General features: G+C 35.2%; 1 protein-coding gene across 3 annotated transcripts in view; it reads right to left on the reverse strand.

The window, feature by feature from the left end:
• LOC131039839 (uncharacterized) overlaps window positions 1-26696 on the reverse strand; it is a 179027-nt gene extending 152331 nt beyond the window's left edge. Inside the window, exons 1-6 of one of the 3 annotated variants that reach the window (XM_057972784.2) lie at window positions 26506-26696; window positions 8988-9156; window positions 8785-8896; window positions 8501-8585; window positions 8158-8259; window positions 8000-8058 (exon numbers count right to left, since the gene is read on the reverse strand). In XM_057972784.2, the coding sequence (XP_057828767.2) occupies window positions 8000-8058; window positions 8158-8259; window positions 8501-8585; window positions 8785-8896; window positions 8988-9070 (441 nt within the window). In that variant the 5' untranslated portion in view covers window positions 9071-9156; window positions 26506-26696. Of the gene's footprint in view, window positions 1-7999; window positions 8059-8157; window positions 8260-8500; window positions 8586-8784; window positions 8897-8987; window positions 9157-25886; window positions 25957-26496 lie in introns of those variants that run through there. The other 2 variants (XM_057972721.2, XM_057972855.2) reach the window with 2 other exon arrangements.
• Window positions 26697-27788: the final 1092 nt, after the last annotated feature.

Genomic DNA, 27788 nt, shown 5'->3' on the forward strand with positions numbered 1-27788 from the left:
ATGATATTTCTCACCCTCCATATATAGCGCTTTCACCCTTTCATCCCTTAGGCCGACTTGGAGATAAAACCACTTTTTTAAAATGATTTTTAATTAAGATAACAAGGCCGACTTGGATACATGAGCGCTCCATGCGATTTTTATTAATTAATTAATTAATTATTAAATGCCTTACGTTTTTTATTTGCAAATTTCGATTTTAATAAAGGCAAAAATAATTAATAAAGATCAACGCCATATTAAATGCCAATTTAAAATAGATTTTCAATTTTTATCGATTTTAGCATTTAAGGAAAATTTGAAATGTTTATTTGGCGCCAAAACTATGAAAACAAAGGGGACGTACCTCATCGCTCTGGTCCCTTGGAGAGGGACAGGAGCGATCCATTATTTTGTCTTGATTTTGCATTTTTCACGTTCAACTCCTTCATCTCCACGTTCAATATTGATCATCATGATGAGTCCTTCGAATTTGATCATCTTGCATGCGTACTTAAATGCCTTTTGAGTGTTCATCGCCCTTGTCCCTTGGAGAGGGACAGGAGCGATCTCCAAATTTCCACGTTCAATATGCATCTTTGCTCCTCGATCTTTCATTGTTAGCGAATAACATCTATGCTCATTCCTTTTGCGCTCGATCCATTTGTCTTCATGATGTGTTTGGACATTTTAAAGGGATCATCGCCCTTGTCCCTTGGAGAGGGACAGGAGCGATCCATGTTTTCTCCTTGACCTTGGCAACTTCTAACTTCGATCCTTGTTGTGATGTCTTCCAAACACCGTCCTTCACCTTATTCATCCTCGCCTAGCTTTGATCTTGAAGGAATATGCGTGCTTTTGATAGGATCGCCCTGGTCCTTGTCCAAAGGACAGGAGCGATGTGAGCTTTTAGCTTGACTAGCAACGTTTGGACGTCCAAAAACTCTTGCATGCGATCTTCAAAGAACGCCTTGGACCTTGTGTAACCTTGCAAAGTCTTGATCTTACGTAAATCTTGCCTGAAATGACCAATATACTTGACATCGCTCTGGTCCCTTCCTGAGGGACAGGAGCGATCTAGGTCTTAGAGTGCAAATCTCTTCATTATGATAACCTTTAAGTGCTTGTGCTTGATGAAGACGTCTCAAAATGTCCTTTGCCTCCTTGTCTTGACTTGGGTCGGCTTCAAACTTGAGTGAAAAGCAATATATTCACTATATCGCCCTGGTCCCTTGGAGAGGGACAGGAGCGATCCTCCTTTTGTGGCTCTTATTTCACTTTGTCAGGTTCTAAATTTATATTCACCGGACTCGTCATGCTCCACTCCATTCGTCCATACCCTAACATTGCTTGTAACTTGGCCAGAAAATCATTTATACCAAAAATCGCTCTGGTCCCTTCCTGAGGGACAGGAGCGAACTAGGCCTTTTGGGACTCCTGTGGACGTTTTAAAATATTCAATTTATATTCAATGGGTTCATCTCACGCTTTCTCTTGCTTTTGAACGTAAACTTGCCTTGGTTTTTACCTGGATTTTGCCTAATGAAGGATATCGCTCTGGTCCCTGGGAGAGGGACGGGAGCTATAAGATACTTCGCCCTGGTCCCTTGGAGAGGGACAGGAGCGATTTGGTCATTCTAGGTCATTCTCCTTCATTTTTGCATCTCAAATTATATTCATTTGGTAAAGCATCTTCCTTTGGACGTCTTCAAATCATCGAGTCAACGAAATCTCGCAAGGACAAGGCAAAATTTGGTTTGTAGCTCCGGTCCTTCACTGAGGGACAGGAGCGATTTTCCTCCTGGAGGCATTTCTGTGCTCATGAAAATCTTCAATTTATATTCAATGGAAAGATCTCGCCGTTCTCCATCACTTCCAACTCGAAACTTGTCTGGACTCTGCAAGAATAATGAGATATTTGAAAAAGAGCTCCCGTCCTTCACTGAGGGACAGGAGCGATTTTGCTCCTACAGGCCAAAATAACATGATCTTTCACATTTTAACACTTCACAAGGCGAAAACAAATCAATTCCAATGCCTAGGATCAAAATCAAAAAAGGTCAAAATTTGGTCAAAATATTCAATCGGACAAAAATTCACATTTCACCTTCGACACTTAGACAAATTAAAGCTCTGCATCAACATTCCAATTGAAAATTAGACAATTTTGGCGAATTTATTACATTCAAAATTTGCATCCTAGAAAGGAAGCTCAAAAAGCTCTCAAAAACGACTGGATTTTGGCTTGAAAAGACAAAATTTAAAACCCTAAGGCTTGACCCTAAATCCAGACGACTAACTGACTAACAAAATCCTAAAAACGAAAGCGAAAACGAACGAAAAACAAGCAAAAAGAGGGGGTCCCCATTTGCGATGGGGCGATGTGTGAAATGGTCACAACAGATACCTACCCCCGTTTTCTATTGGTTCACATTCAGCATTGAACCTAAATGTAATTTTCTCATTGGCTAGAGGGAGTTGTTTTAACAAACCCTAATTAGGGTTTTCATTGTAAAATCTTGGCCATTGATGGGGTTTAATCTTGGCCACTCATTGTAATGAGCTCTCTATATAAAGCTCTTGCTCTTCATTTGTAAAGGTTAATTAATAGTTAAGAGTCTATAGAGAATAGTTAGTAGTTTGATAGCAGATAGCAGCTAGAGTAGAGGAGGAAAAGGCAGAAATTGTTGTCAAAGTTGTAAATAAACTTCCTTTTCATTGAAGTTATGGTGGAATGTGTTGTTTCTTTTACACTTGCATGGTTTCTTGTTGGATCTTCACGTTAGCAAATGATAATTAGGTGAATGAAAGAACGTTGTGTATGATTTATGGTGAAACTCCTAATCCATACCACTAGCCTCTTGTTGATTGTAAGTGCACCTTGCGTGGTTCACTAGAATGCTTGAATGAGTTTAAGTTCAATTGTTATTCAACCATTGATATGCATTCAATTGATGGTGTATATGCTTGATAATGATTTGAAAATCATCTAATTTCCTTAGAAGATTGCACTAAGCTTTATGGAGTTGTTGCTTTGCATGTCAAAGCAAGGCTTTGTCAAGTTTCACCAAAGATTGTTCGTCATTCCAACATTCCTAGACTTCCCAAACCTTATATCTTTTGCCCTTTTTTACTCCCCAAGCAAGTAGAAAGAATCTAAGTTCTAGCAATCCAAGTATTTGATGTAAGTCTCCTTGTGATTCCAGCATTATCACATCAAACCATTGAGCTTATCCACACGTCGTGACCCGACATTGAGGAACCTTGGAGTTGTCTCAAATGATCCTTGTGCGAATCTTCAGCAATTGAGAGACTTTGATCAAGAGAGGATAAGATACTTTTGGGTATTTTATTCGGTGTTAGATGGTGTCTAAAAAACACATCAACATTTTCCCTTTCCACCAACTCAATAGAGAATGCATCAAATAATTCTATACTATCCAAAACAACATTCTTAAATTGTTTTTGTGTCTTATTCTTTGAGGCATATATTCCTTTGATCTATGAAATGACCAACACGGTATCACAATCACCCAGAGATTCACCTTATGCTTCAAAGCTATACTCAAACCCAATAGTAAAACTTAATAATCTACTTCATTATTTGTACACTCAAACCTTAATTTGAAATAAAATATGAAAGCTTTTTTATGAAGATAGATCATTATAATTCTAGCCCATGCTCCATCATTGGAACAAGGACCATTAAATGCCATAGACCATACCACATTTGTACTTTGTTCTTGACATTTCTGATTTTTTATCAAACTATCTCCTCTTCTAGATCATCAATCTCACCTCTAAACCTATCCAATTTTATAACAACATAAGACACTTGTCAATTCAAATCAAGAACATCTTCAATCATATCTAAGACTTGCTATTATCCAATCTCACATTCCCCCAATTCATTCGGATCATGGCATAAGAGGAGTCCATCTCAATATGTCCACCTATGGTACTAAACCCGTTTCTTGATAAAAGCATTCCATATTGTTGTTCAAATTATACACCTGTTGATGTGCCGCTAATTTGAATTTCACATCTTTCACTATTCCTATGACTAGAACCCCTCTAAAATCCATAGCAAAACATTTAGAAAATGACTTCACAACTTCAATATTTAATTGTTACATGATTCAAAGAGGCCTGATGCTCGTAGATGAACTAGAACCAATCATGCAATTCCTTACGAACTTATCATTTATCAACAATGTAACATGAAACCAATCTACTTGAGATGGACTTTTTAGTAGATGTTAACCCCAAATACACTTCAGGCCTCTCAACATTATCTGTTTACTATTAAATCGTACGATTTGGCTATCCACGTTTTATTTTGTGTTGCATCCATTGCTTTTATTCAATTGATCTGAAGGAATATCACAGATAAAAGTTGAAGCTTTATTCATATGCTCATTTAATCTCACCATTTCAATCAAAGGAGCCTGAACTTTTATCTGATTGACCATGTGAACCATATCTACTGGAATATATTTACTTGAAGGAACATCGACTGGTATATTATCTTTTGAAAGGAGATGGATATAACCAGCAATATCTTGTTTACCATGCCCCCTTACAGCTACTACATATGAGACATTATAAAACTTGCTTCTTTGCTGATCTTGTTTATTTACATTTTTTACTAGCAACCCACCACTTTTGCTTTCATTTAAATTCTATTTTCTTGTAGCAGACTGGAACTTTGGCTGTGTTTGCTTCTCTTCAATGAAAACACCCTTGTCTTTTTCTAACTCGTTATTTCCCTTTTGATCAACTTTACTTCTCAAATTATAATAACTTTCGGCTTTAATAACTCCTACTGCATTTGTCTTTTTAATCTCCTCCTTAGAAGACTTTCCCAATCAAATCTTACTCATGGCTGAATTGACATCACACACATGAGAATCTTCTTTTCCATTACCTGAGAAAACTTGTTGATGATAAGAATTTAGAGTATACCTCATGTCTTCAATATCTAATTTAGCTCCATAGTCATTCTGAGAAGAGTAATTATCACTATTACAATCTCCTATTGAAAATAACATATTTACTTCCTAATGATCTTGATTTTATCATAGTTCACAACCAGCGTCCTCATATCCCTCATATTCCTCATTATTATTCAAAATTTCTAAAGCCACAAAGTACTGCAATGTAGAATGTGAAAACTTACAAGCAAGGCATCATGGAGTAGATTATACATTATTAACTCCAGCCGTCTTCAAAGGATTTGGGATCTATATTTGCTGATACTCTAAGATTTAAAACCACTGGCCTTCCATTATTTCATTTAGTATTCTAGGGCTGATCTAATAATCTGGGCATCCTTCCTTATCTTGGTTGGGTGGTCCCTCAACATTCTTACTCTTCTCATTTTTATCCCCTATAACTCAATTCTTTGAGAGCATGTATTACCTGATACAATTTATCTTCTTGTAATGGAGCTTTATTGCTTTCTCCCTTGTCCTAAGGTAAAGTTCTCACATCGCTTCTTTTCTAAACTTTTTCTAAAGATCTTTGATTGCGTTCAATATTTGTAGCAATCTTATATGCTTCCATTAATGTGTGAGCATTCTTTATCTCTTAACAGGTATCCCATCTTAGCATCATAGACATCAGAATATAATACTGAACACATAGATTCATTAGGTGTTATGTACGCTGAAGTCTTTGATACTAATCTAACAAATCTAGCATTTGAGTTCATTATACCCTTTTACAATGTTTGTAAATTCATTGATAATAACTCTTGAATCTATTTTGCAATTGTGCTGCCCTCTAAAAACCCTTTGAAATTCATCCCAAGACTCAATGCTTCAATCAAGTAAACTTTTATACCAATCTCTAGCAAGATTGAACAAACAATTTCATTACTACATTCTCATCTTCAATTTCATAGTCATCAATTAAATTATTGAATGACTTCAAGTGATCTTACCTAAAAATACATTCTTTACCTGAAACTTAGGAAGTTTTGATCTAACTTCAAATTGAGACATCTGTTGGATACCCAGATATGCCTATGAAATTCAGTTCTCTATACCTATCGAAATTCAAAGAAGGTCCTTCAAGGGCATACCTTCTGTCAATTCTTGCACCTCTAGGAGGTATTTTTCTATCAATAGGAATCTCTGCTCTTCCTCTATTTGCCAAGTTAAAATTTCTTAAATTTTCAACTCCAACTCTAAGATTTTCCCGACCTTTCTCAACTTCAAGATTAGTTGCTTGTGCTCTCAAATGAGCTATTCTCTAACCAAGATCTTCACCTGATTTTTGTGATCTACATTTATTTTAGATTGCTCCTCTTCATACTCTTTATTTGCTTGATAAATTAAATTATCTCTATACCAACAGAGACTTTCAATTCTATTAGCTCGTGGAGTTGGCATTACATCATATAGTGTGTTTCGTCTGGTATTCACTCTTTCCATGAATGTACCATTTAGACAAGCTTTTGCATCCCTTTTGTTTGCGGCATTCATAATTTCATCTACCATTCTCTGATATTCCAAACAATGTCATTCATGCCTATCTCCATGTTTTGGGCCTCCAGAATCAAGTCTATCACTATGCTTTCCAACTTGTTCATCTGTCAACGATTGACTTGTAGCATTATTTTCATTCAAATTAATATATGAAGCAACATAATTACTAGCATTTTTTTGCTTTCCATTGAAGTGTATGTCCTTGTTCATCTCACCAACTAGCTTCTTTTCAAGATTTCCCTTGAACAATGACCTTCTTCCATCCATACTGATTCTTCACAAAATATCACTAGGATTGTATCAACAAAGTCACCACCGTCAAAGAGGAAAATAATTTCTTCTTTCTAAACTCATTTCACCAGCAAAGTGCTATATTTTCACAATTCGGAAATAAATCTTCATATCTTGTGACTCTTCCCAAGTAGAAATTTTTTTCTAAATATTTCCCAAAACAGTCACCAATCTGTTGGTTCTCCAACCTATTAGTCATTTCTAAGGGGTTGCAAATCTCTATGATCAAAACAACTAAGATGTTAGGCCAACAAACAAGAGCTGACTTATGCACTTTAGGTTTTGCAAAACCTAGATGAGTGGACCTAATAACGACAATGGATATTTGTAGAATAATGGAATTATCATATTGAAAAATGCATATAAATGGTTGATGTGAATACAACAAAGGTTAGAGAATAATTTCGCAATGTTCATTTCCTTGTACCTTTAATGGGCAGACATGGACAGATCACAAACATCTAAACCGCAAGGTAAACATTGCCTGACCCGCCAAAAATACAGAGCTGTTATGGCATGTCCTGTTTTCCTTTAATCATTTCGTAACAAGAAACAAAGTGTATCCAGACTTCAAACTTTTTGAACACGCCAATAGATTTACTGCAAGTGTTACCGCCTGTACTATTCTGCTTTCAATAGTGACCAAATTTTAAACTCATTGGTTGATCTTTAGGATTCCAAAAGCCTGAAAAGTCTCTTGGGAGAGACTTTCATGGTAGCTAGTTGCTAGTTGAGTGCCAAGCACATGTAGGCCACCTACAACTTACACTAGAAGATATTCATATAGATTTTTGCAGAATTGAAAACACCCCCTAGGGGGATGTTTTAGGATTCAATGTGTGTATACTGTGCATATGTACATATGTATGTGGATGTTTGCATTTGTATTTGCACGTGTAACCTATGCCCAAACAACATTAAACCATGATTTATGCACTAGTAGCAGTACACAGACAAACAGATACCCATGAATTTTGGTAACTTTGGGTACTTAGGAGTTGATATTCTTTAAATGATGTTATTATTACTATCCCCTCAATTAATATTTGGTTAAGTAATATACTGTGACTACCCCTAGAAAAGCATTGATGTAATGTACACAGCTATAGAAATTGCATTCCCTCTGACTATTCAAACATTAAAAATATAGGCCTGAACGCAAGCTTTAAAATTTATCACATTTAATACAGAATGCATATTATATTTCTCCTTCAGGATTATCAAGACAAGTCACTAACCTTTGAAGAATTTAGGTATGTTTCCAAGGCAAATAATTCGTGTGCAAGTTGACTCACATCTGAAATCGGAATGCAATTAAATATCAAGAATAACAAGATATTAGTAGCTCTCGGATACTAAATTAATAAACATAATTTAAATACTGAATAAACACCACCTCTTGCAGCTGTTGAAGCTAGATTTTCAATTTCCTCAGAAATTCTTGCAGACTCAACTTGTGCACAATGGAGCTCATTTTTAAGATTCTGCAGCTGCATGTCTGGGATCAAACACAAGAGACTCAAGCAATATCATAACAAAAAGGTTCTGTGAATTTCAGTAACATCAAAAATGCTTCCCTTTAAACCAAACTAAAGCTCTCAAAAGAAGTCTAGAAATAAAAGTTTAAAACATTCAGAAACATAATTTGTGAACATCATGACTTCAGAATAAAAAAGTAAAACTAAAAATAAGAGCAATAAATAATAACCCACAAAAAGTTTTAGGAGTAGAAGGCATACCAGAATCATCAATCCCACTATATTCCAAACAATTTTCCTTTTCTGTAAGGTCAATATACTCAGACCGTATCCCTAAAGTCATTTCCTTGTAACCAAAACCTTCAAAGTCAGTAAGTCGCAAGTGACAAAGTAGAAAATTGTGAATAAAATTCAGAATTTTATTTTCACTAATTTATATAACATTTCCTATGAAAAAAAACTTAGTTTAAAAATTGCCTTCATCAGTTCCAGAATTCCTATTCAGCTCCCATTATTTCCAACCAAACAGGATAAGCCATGTGTACCTTGAGTTTCTCAAAATACGAATCAGTACACATTTCCAACTCTGCTATAGCCATAGCTTCATTCTCAAGTTCCTTTATATGTCTGGGTAATTTAGCCAGCTCCTCTATGCGTCTACCATTATTAAATATTTTAGCTTAATTTTTGAAAATAATTCATCAAGGGTTAAAAATTCACAAATTCAAGAAAACGTATGACACTACACCTGTAGAAAAAGTCAAGATCAATGGATGCATCAACATCTTCATCAAAGTCAAGCCTCTTAGCAATGTCAGTGCTTTGTTCCATCTAAAATTCTTCAGGTTGAAGGATAAAAGAATTAGTTTGAATACTTGCTAATGTTCCTCTGTTGGCTTTTCAATCCCTTGTTAGATCTAGCATTATCAATCACATGCTTGTTAGTGTGAGTACAAAGATGGAGTATTAGATATAAGCAAAAAATAAGAGTAGTGTTTACTTTTGCTCCAAAAATAAAACTCCATAACCAACAAATCAAACATACAATTGAAGAAAAACCAAATTAAGCTAGAATCTCAAAACCAATAACTAAATTGGGACCGTTATAGTTAACAGAATGTGAAAACTCTGATAAATTACAAATAAAATCAAGAGAAAGTCAACAGATCTCTAAAAAACAGCCACACAAAAGAAGAAAATCTCAAGAGTGTCATTATGGCATGATAAAGCTTGCAGAGCCTTTTACAAGCTCGGCATGAGAAAATTACTTGGCAGGAAAACACTATCTTCGTAAATCATACAATTCTTTGGAATAATTAAATGTTTGACAGCCAACTCAATTAAAATAATTGATCATTTGGCCCACTGAAAATGAAATGGCAAGTTTTTGAGGGAAAACAATATTTTGTGTCCTGTATCCGTAGTATGTACAAATGACAACACATGATATACAGAAACAGAACATGTTTGATCTGTCTACATTCCCTATAAAATGTCGGACTAACAACCTTCCACATAGATCCTCCCTTCTCTCAAGGCTTACAAAGTGGATTGCTTATATTCAGCTTGACTGTTCACCAAACAAGGTGATTGACTTAATTACTTGGTATAATGTACAGGTCACCATTCAATGTCTCTACCCGCGATGTGTTTTGAACACTCACACCTAATAGGCGTTGGTCGAATTTGAACACTGAATATCACGAGAATGCAACCAAATTTGGAATTTAGACAATTCCCAATAACACGTTAAAGCAAAAATATGGATTTCACCAAGTTCAACTTTTTTTGTTAAACTTCATAAAAAGCCTACATGGTGATAAAAAGTGCCATCTTACGTACAAACTTGATAAAGAGTACATCCATGGATTCTCCAATGTTGTGATCCAATTCTTCTTGGCGCTATTACACCTTTCTCAAATAGAAGGTGATGACCTCCTCCCCATCACCTCAAATTTCCTTCAAGATAACAATATCTGAAAATTATAGAACACCTTCAAGGTAAGCATGCTCAAATGCCTACAACTACATACTCAGAAAATAGTATTTAACTTCTTTCCCAGCAAAGGAGAATGGCTGCTATCTGAAAATGGATACTCCAACCAACCCAAATGCATTTCCCTATGGAAGAGAAGAAACACATGAATTTCGTAAAAGAGATTGTTAGTGTATCATTTGATGAGAGCAGAATGGAACCCATAATACTAAGAACATCAGTGTATGAACACTGGTAAACTTTGGGATCCATAGAAATACTCATGACAAAAAAGGTTACTCCATAGCCATCTCCACCACTGGATCAGAAAAGGACTATCTTCCATGGGCCATGATTCATGAATAGAGTTCATTTATTCTTAAAACTATGCAATCTTTATCTTTCAATCGCATCAATGACATTCCAAGAACAATTTGATCTTGGCTCCATCTCTCACTTCTACCACATGAGGGAGTATCGCTGACACTATACCTACTAGCACTTGCACCAAAAGGAGGTGCAATGGTTACACTAATAAATTACATGTTAAATAATATATTGGAGAGTACAAATAAAAGAATTAAATAACATCTAAAAATAAATGCATTAGATTTACAAAATTGTTCTTGGATATATATATATATATACTTGTGTGTGTTTTTGGATAACATATAATAAATCCAACAAGTCTAGAATGATACTAAATCATATATCTTCCTACTAAAAAAAATTCAAGATGTAATACGGTAAAAAACAAGCATTTAAGAGCTTTTAGTTTTCGCTATAAAATTATGTAATAAACCTTACAAAAGCTCTAAATTTAGGAAAGAATACATAGAATTAGTAGATTAAAGTCTATTAAAATATACTTGAGGAAGCATAATAGTGAAAACCATAAGCAAAACAATGGGAGTGAAATATTTACAGGTGGAAAATCTAGAAAGTGCTCTATATCTTAGGCAGTTATTCATAAAACAATGTCATACACAAAAAAAAATTGTACAGAGGTATTTACCAATGAAGAAAAAGAAGCTTTCAAATTGGTTTGTCAAGAATTTGGTTATATTACAACATATAAAGGTAAATCCCATTTAATTTATATATCCCAAGGTGAATCAAAAAGTTGAATGTTAAAATGTAACATGTACATTTTTAAGCCCTTAAAAGGCTACCTCTACTATTACACAACCCAATAAAACAAAAACATATAAGGACCATATATGTTTACAAATTTAAGGCCATAACACCTCAAAATACCAATATAACCTAAAACAATATTGATCTTTGTTGAAAGGGGTGTGCTCGATTAACCACGAGCAATGACCCAATGTTGCTCTCCCAACCATAGACAATACATTGTTATTGTCTCCCCTGAGCACAACTATGTGGCGACCTGCTTGTCTTCTACGCTCTGCTAGGTGTATTCGATCTACTTATTGTATGTTCATTCGATACCAATAAGGCCTTCATATATCCGTTGATAGATGTTATTCTCCAAGAGTCGACTCCCTTCAAGGAGACACGACTTCACATAAAGCAACTCATCCCTTCAATAAGGGTGGCGGACTTTTGCCAAAAGTCGATCCCTTTGATAATTATATTTATTTAATAACAAGCAAATTAGTTATACAAATCGACATGAAGATTGCACATAAAATCGACTATATAATTGTCTAAGGCCAATTAGAACAATTAGACAATTATGTTGGCTATGTCGGCTATAGAAGAATCCCGACCATAGCTACAACATGAACACTCCCTCTTAGCTAGGGAGGAATCCTTCTTGATATCTGAGTCATATAGTGACATCCACCATGGCTACTCCCAGAGGGTGGGTCCATCATGGCTACACCCATGAATGGAAAAAAAAAAAAATGAACACAAGTGCCCATCACAGAATCACTCAACGTGATGTCGTAATCTCATCATGACATTCACCATGGCTACTCCCAGAGTGTGAATGAACACAAGTGCTAAGTCATGGAGTCTAGCACATGATATCCACCATGGCTACTCCCAGAGGGTGGAACAAGGGCTTTCACCTCAAGCTTCTCTCGTAGAGAAGAATGCACTAACAAGGGCTTGCACCTCAAACTTCTCTTGCAAAGAAGAATGCATTAATAAGGGCTTGCACCTCAAACTTCAGTCGCAGAGAAAAATGCATTAACAAGGGCTTGCACCTCAAACTTCTCTCACAGAGAAGAATGCATTATAGTACATCTCAAAAAATCACTGATGTTGAGACTCCCTCTCAGCAAGGGCTTCAAGTACTAGTATCAACCTCCTGACCTTCCTGTCCAAGGTTGCCTCTGTTGGTTTGTCAGACTCCCTCTGAATGACAATAAGGATTCTTCCTCTTTGATAGATGTCCCCAATCATCAACTTAGTCTCATGGCTACAAGCATCAAGTTCTTCCTTCCTTGAATGCAGTCTCTTATTGCTTCTTGGTCCGTTCTGGACAAGTTGTGGACCTGCAAGCTTTAGAAAGGTTGCATTAGTCTGCACGGCACATGCATGTGCCATGAGTGTTTTACCAGTGTCGAGGGAACTATGAAGCAGCACACCTTGATCAACCCTATCAACTAAATCCCCAATTCCTCGCACTCCATCTGTTTCTTAGTCAACACATCGGGACTCTGTTCCACAAGTTCTTATAATAAATAGGTGAAGGCTTGGGCATAAACTCAAACCCTCCAATTTCACTCCTGAGATGCATCTCCTTGAGAGTGGAGAATATATCGAAGCATAAAATAGCAAGATGCTAAAGACCAAGGTCCTCATTATGCTCCAAATAAGTCTCAATCTGAGACTTCCTCTTAGTCCCATACATAGGCTCATTCATCGGCAGCAACACCATCTCATTATTGCTAGCCAACACCATTGAATTGAGCCCGCTCTCGATAGTCACAACGCCCTCGAAAACTCCACTCTCCTAATCCAAGATATTACGAAACTCCTGCTCCAGTTGCGTCATAGTAATATGCAGAACATTCTGAGCCAACCTATTAGATCATTTCCACCATTATTATTATTATCATTCACATTTTCAGGAAGCGAACGCATGGCGAGGCTCTCCGTCAAGCAATGAACTTCATCGACGACATGCGAATAAGAAGCCGCCTCATCCAACACCCCTTCCCAAATCATAGATTGCCACGCAGCTTCTGAAGAATTCATGTCCTACTGCAAGACCATTTCTTCCACAAAAGCCAACCTCTCTTTAATTTCGTTGCGCACCTGCGCGAAGCTCTATTCGCTCATGTTGGAAAAAAGATTGTCAAAGCTCCAAAGCACATCATTAGTCATCGGTCAAACAAGTAGAAGCTAAATCACATCGAACTCTCTGATAAATAATGTCGATCTGAAGTGACTAAATCTCTTGCAAATTGCATCTAAGGAGCAAGGACTCCAAACACAAGTCAAGTAGAAATCTGACATGATCTCTATAAATAAAGTGGGTTGATCCAATGAAGAAAGACACAAGCAAACTGAGATTGCTTCCAATAAACCCCACCCAAGTATGGAGATGTCGATGTCGATGCCAATGCGCCATCAGAGACAATCCACAAATCAATACAAGGTCTCCACAGGCCAAAAACAAACAAATCAGAACACCACCATTGCTGATCGCACCACCTATAAAAATTCTCATGAGACCACGATTAGTGATAGAGAGTTTGTTCAATAATGTGCTCCGTTAAGCAAGATTCGGACCTACTAAAAAATATGCTCCATTGATCATGACGATAGAGAATAATACAGCCAATCGAAATATAGCCAAAAATTGGAAGTGGAATTGGCCAAATAATTGCAGAGTCGCCAATGAAATGGCGCTAGATTTAATCGCCTAAAATTGCCTTAACAATACATCATATGCAATCTACCAAACACCATCAATAAATATTGTCAAGGAAATAGTCTAGAAAGGGCAATAAAATCGATGATAATACAGAGAATTGAGCTTTGTCTAAACAATTACACAGCTGCTGATATAGCCGGAATATATCAGAGATTATTATCAAATGCTCTCATCAAAATAGAGAAGCTCCAGTTTGCAATGACAATGGTAGAAGAATACACCTATACTGTCACATAAAACACTACGCAATGCATTCAAAATAGACTACCAAAAGCTCGATGGAGATAGAGGTCCACCACATGAATTATTTCGATCTCCACTCCCATTGGCATAGGGACCTCCAAGAAATCAGAGGTTGTGACCCAATCTGGAACTACAATTTGCAACACAATAAATAATTGGCAGAGAATCTATATAGCTCTGATACCATGTTGAAAGGGGTGTGCTCGATTAACCACACGCAATGACATAGTGTTGCCCTCCCAACCATAGACAATATTTTTTTATTGTCTCCCCCAAGCACAACTACGTGGCAACCTGCTTGTCTTCTACGCTCTGCTAGGTGTATTTGATCTGCTTATTGTATGTTCATTCGATACCAATAAGGTCTTTATATATCCGTTGATAGATGTTATTCTCCAAGAGTCGGCTCCCTTCAAGGAGACACGACTTCACAAAAAGCAACTCATCCCTTCAATAAGGGGTGGCGGACTTATGTCAAAAGTCGGTCCCTTTGATAATTATATTTATTTAATAACAAGCAAATTAGTTATACAAGTTGACATGAAGATTGCATATAAAATCGACTATATAATTGTCTAAGGCCGATTAGGCCAATTAGACAATTGTGTTGCCTATGTCAGTTATAGAAGAATTCAGATCATAGCTACAACATCAACAATCTCAAATCTCAATGACCAAATCTCAACATTTATAGAATATGAAAGGCATAAATCCAATTAGACATTGTCCATAATTCATAACCTACTTACACCTAAAATGTACAACAATAAAAAAAGCTACATATTGGTTTGTAGAAGCATACAAAGTAGTTATTCAAGGCTACATCAAAATTCAATAGTGGTAATTTAGTAATATGCTATACTAAGGAACTTTCCACCACTGGTGCAGATTAGAAAGGAAGCTTTTTCCTAATAGCATTACTTTATAGTTTGTTCTGAAATTCTCTCTGTTTCCACTTTCGTGTGCCTGTTTGAGATGTTTATTTGGCATTGCTTATATGTCTTTCTAGTGGTCAATCTAGCTTTCTCTGCATCTCTGTCTATATATACATACATACATACATATATAGATATGTATATATGTATATGTATATGTATATGTATATGTATATGTATGTATATGTATATATGTGTATATATACATGTGTATATATATGTATGTATATGTATGTATATATATGTGTACACACATATATATACATATGTATATATACATACATATACATACATATATATACACATGTATATATACACATATATACATATACATACATATACATATATATACATATATATGTGTGTGTGTGAAAGATCCCTAAATAGGTCTTTTGCTGCCCTGTTTAAATTTTAATTTAATAAACTATATTTTGGAGCCTTTTTGGTGTTCTTAGAGACTAGACAGAAGATGCAAAAGAGTTTGTTTCTTTTGTGTTGTTTTTTGGTGATGGGGTTTGCAACATATGACAAGAAACAACATAAAAATGAAATGTAATCAAGAGATCAGCTTCTAATTTTTTATACGACAGCAGATTACAATCATCTAGAAGTGAAATAACATTCACATGTACAAGCAGAAAACATACCAAGGATCCAGTGCTAAGGTTTGAGGCTGGTTTGCTATCCAGAAAATGGATACAAGCTGAGAAGGATGGTGTAGGAGCAGATCAGTGGATACAATCTACTTATTCTGCCATAAGATGAATTACCAATAACAAATTGGGCAAGAACCCAATTACCAGCTGGAAATCCAACCTTTGCTAGGCAAAATTATACAATTTTGACCTTCTTTTCCCACTGTTTTGCTCACCCTGATCACAAATCTAGTCAATTGACTGTGATTTCTTCCACACTACCCTTTCTAATCCCAACAATGAGATCAAGCACAAGAAATGGAGTTAGAACCCTCCATTTAATTTTAAATTGATGCACAGCCTTCTAGAATGGTACGACACTGCCTAGAATGGTACGGCTGCAATTATGAAACCCACACTTGCTGCAATTTCAAGACAAACTGCTCAGAACTGATATATCATACCTAATGGTGATTGCTAGGCTGGTTTTGTTGCTAAATTGACCCCCATTGGGTCTAGACAAGGCACATCCTTGTCCCACGTGGGCAAATTAGTGGGTACACCTCCACTACCAATGCAGATCTGAGGGCTTACGTCCTCCAAACACCTGCAATTTCTGCTGCTAATGCAGAGCTGACAAAATAAGAAAATAAAATAATAACATAATGCCAATTCCCTCCTCCAAAAAGTCTAGTAACCGTTTCCAAGGAGTGGTGTAACCCTAAATGGAATATCCAACTAAAAAAGCATCTTCCTTGGCATCTTTTGGGTCTACGTAGCTGAAAGGCTTAAAAGGCTTTTAAAGTAAGACAAGGGTCCCACCATGCCATGTCATTTAAGTGATTTGAGCAAAGGGGTGGCATTGACATTAAAGGGGCCACTTTATTAAAACATAAACCTTTATTAAAAAAAGAAACTTAGGCTTATAAAGTAACTTTTATAAAGTTACTTTTTCCCTTATTAACTTTTGACACTTAGAAATTTTTAAGTGTCTTTATTCAACAAATGCAATGTGGGAATTGCATCAAAAGATGGGGACATGACAGTGTGTGTGTGTATAAACAGAGACGCAGAGAAAGCTAGATTGACCACCAAAAAGACATATAAGCAATGCCAAATAAGCATCTCAAACAAGCACACAAAAGTGGAAGCAGAGAGAATTTCTGCACAAAGTATAAAGTAATGCTATTAGGAAAAAGTATATATACATATACATATACACACACATTTATGTATATATTCATTCATTTATTATTATTCTTATTCTATTCTGACTTTATTTATTTGTATTTATCCAAACGATCATTTTAGCCCTTCATATATACTTTCTAATATATTGTCGTGTGTATTTATAATTTTATATATATCTTCTTCTAGCTCCTTTTCATTGCTCTGTACTTCAATATCGCTTCTTGCTCATCAAGGTCAGACTATTCAGGCTCTTATAGCCCATATAAAGAATTGGAATCCGGGAGACGAGGTAAATAGTTTCATTTCATGAAACTGGGCTCAGATAACATTGTATTTAATGAATTATTAATTCCTAGGTTAGGATGTTAGTTTGATAAAACAGGTTTCAAAGGGTTCTAATGATCTCTAGATATTTGTTTGTTATATACCTTATGTTTAATTTCTGGTAATTACTTTGCTCTTAACCATGAGTTATTATATGCAACCCATCAGATTCAAGCATGGTTTTCTGCATCAATGACAGCTTTTTATGGATTTGCTATTCTTTTCCATGTATGCATAAAGAGTCAACTAGGCCGGGTGTTTCAGTTATGCAGATTTTGGAATAATATTACTAATCTATGTATCCAGAATTAGAGTGTATGTTTCAGGTTTGATCCAAGAAGGATAGCGGAGTAGTCAGTGATGGAGGCATTTAAGGGATGTAGAGACAGCTCAACAATTCATTGCACTAAGGGGACAATAGAACAAACTACTCTAAGTTTGTCGACTGAATGTAACATTTTTCCTACTTGTTTATATTATGGCAAAGCGCCATCTTTGTAACAATATTTAGATAGGATTCATCTAGCTACAACCGGAGGTTTTCTTCCTGGTTCTTTCCTACCGGTATGCTCGCCTGAACCAGGACAAGTGTAATCTATTTTAATTAATAAAATTCTTTCGGCTACGGCCCATTGCCTATCAAAAATAAAAAATAAATTCAATAGTGGTAATTATTTTTAGCAGTCCACAATAAACATAAATCAACAAATAAAGATGGCATATGACAATCCCACGAATTTCATAATGAATGTAATATAAGGAAAAAATGCTCTCTAAAACTATTAGTCCGTGACATAGAAGCATTAATCGTTTGGGGAATTAATTGGCAAACCAAAAGTATAAGATTTTTTGAAAAAATCGGGAAAAAATCGGATTTACAAAAAAATTTAAAAATCAAAGAAAAACAGTCAAAAACTATTTTTTTTTATATTTAAGGGTTCCATAGCATAGAGATATTGTAAGCAAATAAAACAAACTTCAATAAATGAATTGTAGAAATCAGATTTTTGTTGTTTATATTTATATCACTGATCAAATTACACAAAACATACTACAACAACATAAATAATAACTAGATGGTGAGAGTTGTCAAAATATCAATTACAATATAGTTTGTGACTTTGCATAGAGTCAATCTATAAACTAAGTGCAAAGTTACAAAAAATAAAAAAGTAGCCAATGACATGCTAGAGGGTGTTTACCCTCTGGGTGAACAGTTTAGAACATACAGATAGAATACTCAATGCAAAACCATAATGCCATAGATACCAGATAAGATCAAGCAAATATAAGAGATACTATTCCATTCATAATCATACATGTCTTTACAAATGACCTTCCATCGTATATAAAGGAATTGAGGGGGTGCGAGGGGCAACCGTTGCACCCGTAACTGACATCCCTCGGTTACCATACTAACAAAGACAAGTACTACTTAATTAACTACGGTTTTATTCTCGTACAATATTACCGCTAACATCATCCCCAAAAAAAAACAAGGTCGTCTCCAGACGACTTACAAACAAAATGGGGAATACATTTTTACAATAGAACCCAAAATCAAAAACTAAGGGGGTGCAGAGGGCGTCCTTGATGAAGAGGGTGTCGATCTGCGGGGTGCGGCTGTCAAGTGAGCCCGTAGCTCATAGACCTGCTCAGTTCGCAGCTTGAGGTCCCGCTCTGCAACCATCTAGCATTCCATTGCTATCTTCACCATCATTGCCGCCTCAAAGACCTCTTTATCTTTTTGCTCTACCATCTCCAAGGCACTACCCAGGCGACTCTCCAACATAGCCCTATCCTCACGGGCGTCCGCCAACTCTACCTCCAAGTTGGGTGAGAGCCTATTCTTGCTCAGTCAATAATACGAGGATCCAAGTTGGCCTCTGCCATGATATCAAATTCATGAGGCCCAAGAAAAATCATCATCAGTAGCAATCCACTAACTCTAGATCAATCTCATTAGGTCAATTGGCTTGTCTTCCTCAATGGTTCTTGGTTTTGCCCATATAGAAATTAGTCTTCGATTGTGACATTTGAACATAAATGTTTCAAAGGAAGTTACACTACACTAAGGTATTTGGTCACTTTTTGGGCAATACATGATAAAGGTTAAGGCTTGTCCAAAGATAATCATTTGTGAGAAGACAAAGGTAACTATTTAATAGACTATTTATGGAGGATGAAACATGTTTTTTAATGAAATCTATGTATTAAAAATATTAAAAAAATTGTTGATATTAATTAAGAATTAATATATTCTTTAATTTATTTAATATCTTTTATTATTATCCTTTAAAGATCATTTAAATAAAATACAAGTTTTTGTGTTTTTATAATATTGAACGGTATTCAATATTTAATTTGAGCTTCAATCTATTTCATATTTAATTTTTACTTCACACAAAAAATAAATATATATAGTTTAATAAATTATATATGAAATGGATTGAAGCTCAAATTAAATATTGACTACTACTCTCTATTATAAAAACACAAAAATAGGGGATGACCCCACGATGCAACGGCAGTTGCAACTCCGTGTTTATACGAAGGTCATGGGTTCGAGTGTTCAGACCGAATCCGTGATGATGGTATTTGTTGTTCCTGCAGGTTTGATTTGGCTGTGACGGACCAACATTAGGGATGTTCATATCCCATTGGCGGTGATTTGACTGTGTTGTTGGTACGGTGGACAACGAAAGGCTCAAGGTGTAGGTGTTGTTGTGATGGCCCGTACATGGCAGTCGGCAGTTTGATCGAGGTGAACACGAGGGTGTTAATGCCCATTCCTACACAACCTTGCCATGTTGGTGGTGATCATGGAGGACGGAAAGACAACACGTGGAGTGATAAAGAGGGGGGCATAAGGAGTGATGATGTGGAGGGATAAGGAGCGGCTTGTGGAGTGATAAGGAGGGGAGGCATAAGGAGCAATGATATGGAGAGATAAGGAGCAAGAGATATAAGGAGAATGATTGGAGAGATAAGGAGTTTGGTGATAAGAAGTGGAGAGATAAGGTGTGCTTGGAGTGATAAGGGGAAAATGATTTCAAAGAACACATGCGGAGGTGTTAATCCCTCATCAGTCAAGACAATGTACTCGAGGATGGGGTCCCCCTCTGTGGCCCCCCTAGTTCATAGCTCCAATCAAAAGCGATTACCGAGCAAAAAAAAACACAAAAATAGAATAATAATAAGAAACATTAAATAAATTAAGAAAAATATATATTTAATTAATATAATAAAATTATTTATATTTTTCATACACATTTTATTAAAAAACACTATTTTTCTACCTAAGAAATTTTGATAAACACAAAAAGATAAAATAATAATACTAAAAATTTTGATAAAACATTTGAAGCAAAAAAACTAAAAATTAAAAAAATTATTGAAAATATTGTACATACCACGTGAAAAAACCGAGCGCTAGTTTCTATCATGCAACAATTTCTGGTTTTCACATCGTCGAAGCTTGAACCCAACAATGGTGCACGACCCAGCTTGCTCCTCGTTCAACTCCAAAAAATTACTTCCTATGAAATGTCATCATGATGACCAGTAGCCACCACGCAATGCATTTATTAATTTTTTTGCGTGTTTTCTGTGTTTTGTGGGCATCTAGTATTTTCGCAAGCTTTTTTTTCTTGTGCACGCATTTTACAATGATTAATCGCATGAATTTTGTCCAATTTTTTCGCGATTATACGCGATAAAGTCGTTGAAAAACTTTGACCAATTTTAATGCAATTTTTTGGGGAAAAAATCGGCATCACTGGCGATTGACGATTAATCGCAACTAATCGCAATTTTTTGCAGAGTTTTGCTTCTATGGTCCATTATCCTTCAAGGTATTTCCTAAGATCCCTATAGAAGGCAATCTGTTTTATGTAATTGATGACAAAGCAAAAGAGATCTTATGTACAATTTTTGATATTAACATCCAAGAATATAGATAATCACAATAGTTTTGTAACTTTTCCATTACAAGCCAAAAATAAAGCATACATTTCTATACATTTTCTTAAATCCCTCTACACAAACAATACAATATGTGATTCTTTAATTGGTTAACCTTTCAAGATTAATATCACATACCACAAACATGCTAATGAAATTCAGAAGAAAATTCTCCATATTTCTTCTACATATCTTTGCACTGAAAAGAAAGAAAAATTATACTTCAAGATGAATGGAAATGAAGTACATTTCCGATGAAGGGTACTCCCCTTACAAATCCAAACACATAACAAAAACAACAAGGAAATAAACAGAAAATGCAAGAAAGAAACACTTTCTTTCTTTCATACCAATGAAATGAAACAACATTCAAAAAAAAAAACACTACAGCCACGTGGACTTTCTCATTACAATAATTTGCAAGCCAAAGCCACAATTTGCCCTTCTGGAACTATCTTTTGTCACCCCTCGTTCGCCTTCTTTATCTGGAATGTATAACTGCCCTAGAATGTTCTGGAAAGTGTAATCCCTGATTTTGTGACCAGCCACTTTTCTCTCCTTTTTCCTTGCCTTGGAATAAGCCAAAAACATGCCCAAAATGGGTTTTGGTGCCCACTGGAGTATTTTGAAGTGATCTATACCATGCTTCTCCTAGATCAAGAACTGATCGGACATTCATCAAGGTCCCATTCGATTCTTTAAAGATCCAAAATTCAAGTTGAATATTTTTTATAGGATTTTTGAACCTTGAAACATTAATATCTCCCAATGATATTGAGACGATTCTTTCACCAATCATTATGTTTTCCCATTTCGTTCCTTGGGGTTAGTTTTTAGATTCATACGTGCACAAATGCAAGCTTACTAAAAATAGTAACCCTGCAATTCTATGCCCTTATTGACAATTATTCACCAAACTTAACAGAAATCAAATCAACAATATTTTTGGGTGATGCAAGAGTGCCCTTACACCCTAGATGCTCCTACATCAATTTCAATTTCATATTTGAAATGGCATTTCCATACAACCGTGTCTCCATATAATCACCAACTTTTTCTTGGGTTGGACAAGGAAAGTCGCCACTAAATTTGGCATTCCAAAAATAAACATGGAAAGTTCTCCACCACATGCAATGAACCTAGTTAGATTGTTATTGATTACTCAAATGAATTTCCCAAGAACCTTGTAGAAGGCAATCTGCTCTATGTAATGTCCCCACTTTCAAATAGAATTTAATAATAAATAATTATAATATTAAAATACAAAAGAATAAAAAAAAAATTAAAATTAAAATATAAAAGTATAATTAAATATAATTGAAATTTAATTAGGTTAACGAATGCTCAAATGACATGACATGAAAAGATGTGACTCCCTCAAACATGTGATATAAAAGGGAAAAGAGAACCTCATTTGAGGGGGAAAAACTAATGGGAATTAGAAGAGCAGATCAGATTTAAATAAGAAGTGCAGATCTGATAAGACAACAATGAGGAGGTGTGACCCTTTAAATGGATGCCTCTTTTCCAAGAGATGTGTCCCCTCAATAAAATATGATAGTATAATAGGATATGGAATGAAGAGAGGAAGAAAGAAGGAAGGATAGGGATTAAGGAAGGTTAATGGAAGAAGAAACGAATGGACCAAAAATAAGGAAGTGACTTTTAAGGAGAGAAATGATGAAAGGTTGTGAGCCTTTGATAGGGTGGTAATTGTGAAAGGTTGTGACCCTTGCCAAGGGAAAGCATGATGAAGGAGTGTGACTTCTACCTTAGAATGGAAGATATAAAGGGAAGAAGATCTCATTTGAGGAGGAAGAAAACACACAAGCACAATCACACCAAAGAAGCAACTCAGCAGATCAAAGGAGAATATACATTAACTTATTGGTAGATTGTATTATATTGGCAATCGTTGTGTAACAGCAGATTGGGATGCTGTATCTCACTCATAAACTGAATGTTTACTTACAGTAATATTACATCTGAATTCTATAAGGAATAAAGGACAGATATATGGCCTATAGTATAAACTATTACATTTATTCTTATACACACATATAACAAAAATAATAGGATTTATATTTGTTAATCAGATTTACATAACAATTATGCTTAATTTCATTTGTTTACATATATATTCATAATACATGAGAGAATAGTATACTCAGCCTAATTCTTAATCATTCTCTATTGCCCCTCATGAGGATAGGTTGGTTTTGTTAGGGAAAGGTGGTTGCAATACCTCCCAAAATAGGTGAGCCCCAAGAGGTGTTATGGACATGTGTTCCAAAAACCCTTAGGGAGTCCAAAAGTGGTATGGACAAGTGGTCCTGAAATGCTTGGGCCTATTTGTGGAGAATGGTTTTCCTAGAGCCCTAACAAGTAATTCCCCATCCTATATTAGGGTTGATGATTAAGAAAGAAGTAAGGATTGGGGATTCAGTATGGTAACTATCAATTGTATTATGAATGCTAATTGTTTTGTAGTTTAATGTTCTGATTTAAGGCATAATGATGTATGTTAATTAAACAAGCAACCTCCTAGTAGGAGACATTACACTCTATTTAACCGATGACAAAGTAAGAGAAATTATGCACACATTTCAATATAAGCATCCACAAGGAATTGTTCGCTGCGCATATAAACTATGAAAACAATTCTATAGTTTTTTCATTATATACACATTTCCTTAAGTTCAGAATTCCTCTACACAAAGATGATAGAACAATGGCACTATGATTTTTTCGTTGGCTAACATTTAAAGATTAATATTAGATACCGCTAACATGCCAATGAAAGTGAGAAGAGAACTTGTCATATATCTTCTACAAATCTTTGCATTCGAAATGTTGATTCCATACTGCCTCCTCCTACATCAATAATCACCAAAATTTTTTGGGCTGGATAGTTGAAGTTGCCAATAAATCCAGCATTCTCAAAATAAACATGGGATGTTCTCCACTACATGCAATCAACCTAGTCAAACCCCTTTGGATTATCCTCCCACACCTAGACTCCTAGAGTAACTTTTTAATTATGGAAAACTTATAAGTTAAATTTGACACTTGTCTATGGTCCTAACAACCATTCACAAATTACAAAATTTGCAAGACTAAAGTGTGATGGAACATAGGAATCAAAGGAGCTAAATCAAATAATTTAATTAACTACAAAACACGAAAAAGTTAAAAAAAAATATTATTAGTAGAATACAAAATCAATCAATGATCCATTTGAACAAATATTTGATAAAAATATATATTTACTGAAACGAAACAATTTCTCAAATATACAACTAAATTAATTTGTGTTACGCCTAATCAAAACTACTCAAAAGTTTAAATTGGGCAGACTTTGAGGGCTAGAGCCATTGAATATGCAACAAGACAACCTATAGATGGAATCAATTTCACTGACACACCAAAGTGTTTTCAGACCATTAAAGTGAGAACGTGAAATCCACACACAACGAAAGAGAGATCTAAAGCATAGCTTTAAAATGAACCAATGTTTCATGGAGTTTCCTAGTTGGGGACGGGGGGACGCGGGGATGGGTTTCATGGACGGGGGACCAAGGGCCTAAATTTGGGGATGGTGAAGGGACAATGGGGGACAGCAGCAGAGCAGTGGTAAGGAGGTGGTGCTGATATTAAAAATAGAGGTGAGTTGAAATCTTCAAAGAAAAATCTGCAATATAACATCTATGTGAGGGCCCCATGAAAGGCCAACTGGTTTTCATTAAGTTAAAGGTTACAATCACTATGTAATGGCATGTGATATATAGCAAGCGACCCAGTGGCAGAGCTGGCGGAAGTGGTGGTGCTGTTGGGGGACGTTTCCCCAAGTCCCCAAGTCTTGGAAACGTCCCCCTATAGAGGACACGAGTTTTTTTGAGGGGGGACGCATGGAACAATGGAATGAACCAAACCAAGAAAAGAAGTTTTCTCAACAAATCAATCCAAGGACCTAGATTTCTCATTACTTGAATTTAGAACAGAAGTCATATAAAAAATCAAATCAATTTTTTAAAAAATATTGATAGATTTTCTCACCAGCTCAAGCAAAGGATTGACAATCTCTATCACCAAATTAGTAAGCAAGGTGTCCTAGGAAAGAAATTTCTGAGTAAATGAGAGAAAAAGTACACAACTTCACAGAAAACAAAATTTCAAATAAGAATTTTCTTAGGGACCCAATGTAACGGAGGAGACTCTAACTCTCAAATTCATTTTATAAACACCCTCAAATTCATTTTATAAATGAAAATAAAACCATCTACATGTTAAATTAAAACCGCATCGAGAAAAAATTTCTCAATTTTCTTCACTAATTCACTGATTTTCAACAGCCTTAAATAAATACTTTTATTTAGTTTAATGACTAGTAAATCTTAGTTTCTGGTCTGAAAAAAAAAAAGACGGAAGTAAAATATATTAGTCGATAGGAAAATCTAGGGGCTCTACCCAAACAACAAATCAATGTAATGCCATAATTGACAAGTTGGTTGTAAAGAAATACATGCTGTTGAAACTTGTAAGATTTTTGATTGACACAGCTTCACGTGTGTTTCTTTGTTCGTTGAACCAGATATCACCTACTTTTCCCTGTGGCATAAGGTTGGAAATTGCATGTTACACCTATCATTTCAAATGGAATACCTGTCAAACTACATGCAACTAACGAAGGAAGATGACGGATGCAGAGACTTTTCACTGGGTTAGTTTGTGAGTGTTTGAAGACTTTTCACTGAATATTTCGTCAAATTCAGTGAAATCTTGCTGCGGATTTGGCGATGGAGCCAAAACATAAAGCAGGCAAGAATTGTAGAGCTAACCTTTTTCTTTGACAAGATTGATTGTCATTTTTGGAATCAGATCTTCCAAACTTTCACTCTACTTTTCGGTGGAGTAAATGAAAATATTATGCTATTGTGAGTAAATGAATGGTGAGTAAATGGAAGGTAGGAATGCCGTCTGAATTTGAATTTATGCTATTGATATTTGGGACTTTTTAACTTCTAGGCGAGAGTTCGATCCACAAGCGACATAAACAAATCCGCTCTTCTAATTTAGCTATTGATTATGAGGGTTTTAAAAAAAAAAAACATTGCTGCTTTGAATTAGCCGACCTGGTTTACCGTGTAGAGGCTAGAATGTATGGAAATTGTATCTCGCTTGGCTCGCCTTCCCTTTTCCTCGCACAGAACTACCTGAAACAAAATCCGGCCCACCTGCAAATGGCGCCCTCGGACACTAATTTGAATCTTTCAAATTTTCAAATTGTTGGTTAATGGTTTACTATCTTTTTAATATGGCTCGTTATAGTGATTATGCCCCAAAGTTACCATTACGCTCGGGAAATTGACAGGTAATTGTAGCATTATGTATTATGTGATGGGGAAATTTGTATAGTTATGTTATTTTTATTTAGTTTTATATTTTTGTTGAGGATAGTATTTTTATTATACATTAATATATTGATGAAAATTACAATTTTATGTAAAGTTAATTTTCTTTTCTTAGGTTACTGATTTATCTCTTATACATATTCTGATGCATTTTATTTCTTATTTTATCATTTTTTCACATAATAATATTATTTGTCTCATCCATACATTTATTGTGTCATGCATGTACATATTTCTATATTATTATTATCCATGTTGATTGGACTCTTTTTATTTTGAGCTTATTTTCATGATCTCATACTTGACCTCTCTAGATTAAAATTTTTAAATTCATTTTTTGTCCAACTCTCGCCTATATGTTTCTTTCTAAGTCTAACTAAACAAAAATTGGTGTGATATGTTATTATTTCCTTGTATTTAAAGGCACTTGATGCATTTGTATTACACATTGAAGAATCAAAGAATCATTTGCATTACACACTTCAATTGAAGCACTAAATGGATCTATATCTAAACAAGCACTCCTACAAGCATTTGCATGTCTAAAAAATGTTATGTGAGTTAACCTAGGAAAACATGTCCCCTTGTGATATAGCGACAACCCTAATAAATATATATAAATACTACCAACCCTCAAATATCATAAAAATTAAAGGAAGCTAAGGCAAATTAAACCAGATGAAAGTAGATATCACAAACTACTAGATCAAATTTATAGGTGAAGGACAATTTTGCAATCATGAACTCACCCCTAGCTCTCTAAAAAAAATACTTTGATCTTAAGGTGAATATCAAATTAAGATTTCATATCGAAATCTTGAAGTGTCACTTAACTTTAGAGTATTCACTTGGATAATTTTGTATATGTTTATTTTGCAAAGTAACATTATTTATATTTACATCCATAAATTTAATTAGTGCAGATAATCAAAAAACTATTCCCCCACAATTTTTCTAAATCATTTACTAATCTAGGCTAATTATATTTATATGTATGCATGTTACACTAATAG

The sequence above is a fragment of the Cryptomeria japonica genome, chromosome 9 (genome assembly GCF_030272615.1).
Source record: "Cryptomeria japonica chromosome 9, Sugi_1.0, whole genome shotgun sequence".
Classification (NCBI taxonomy): domain Eukaryota; kingdom Viridiplantae; phylum Streptophyta; class Pinopsida; order Cupressales; family Cupressaceae; genus Cryptomeria; species Cryptomeria japonica.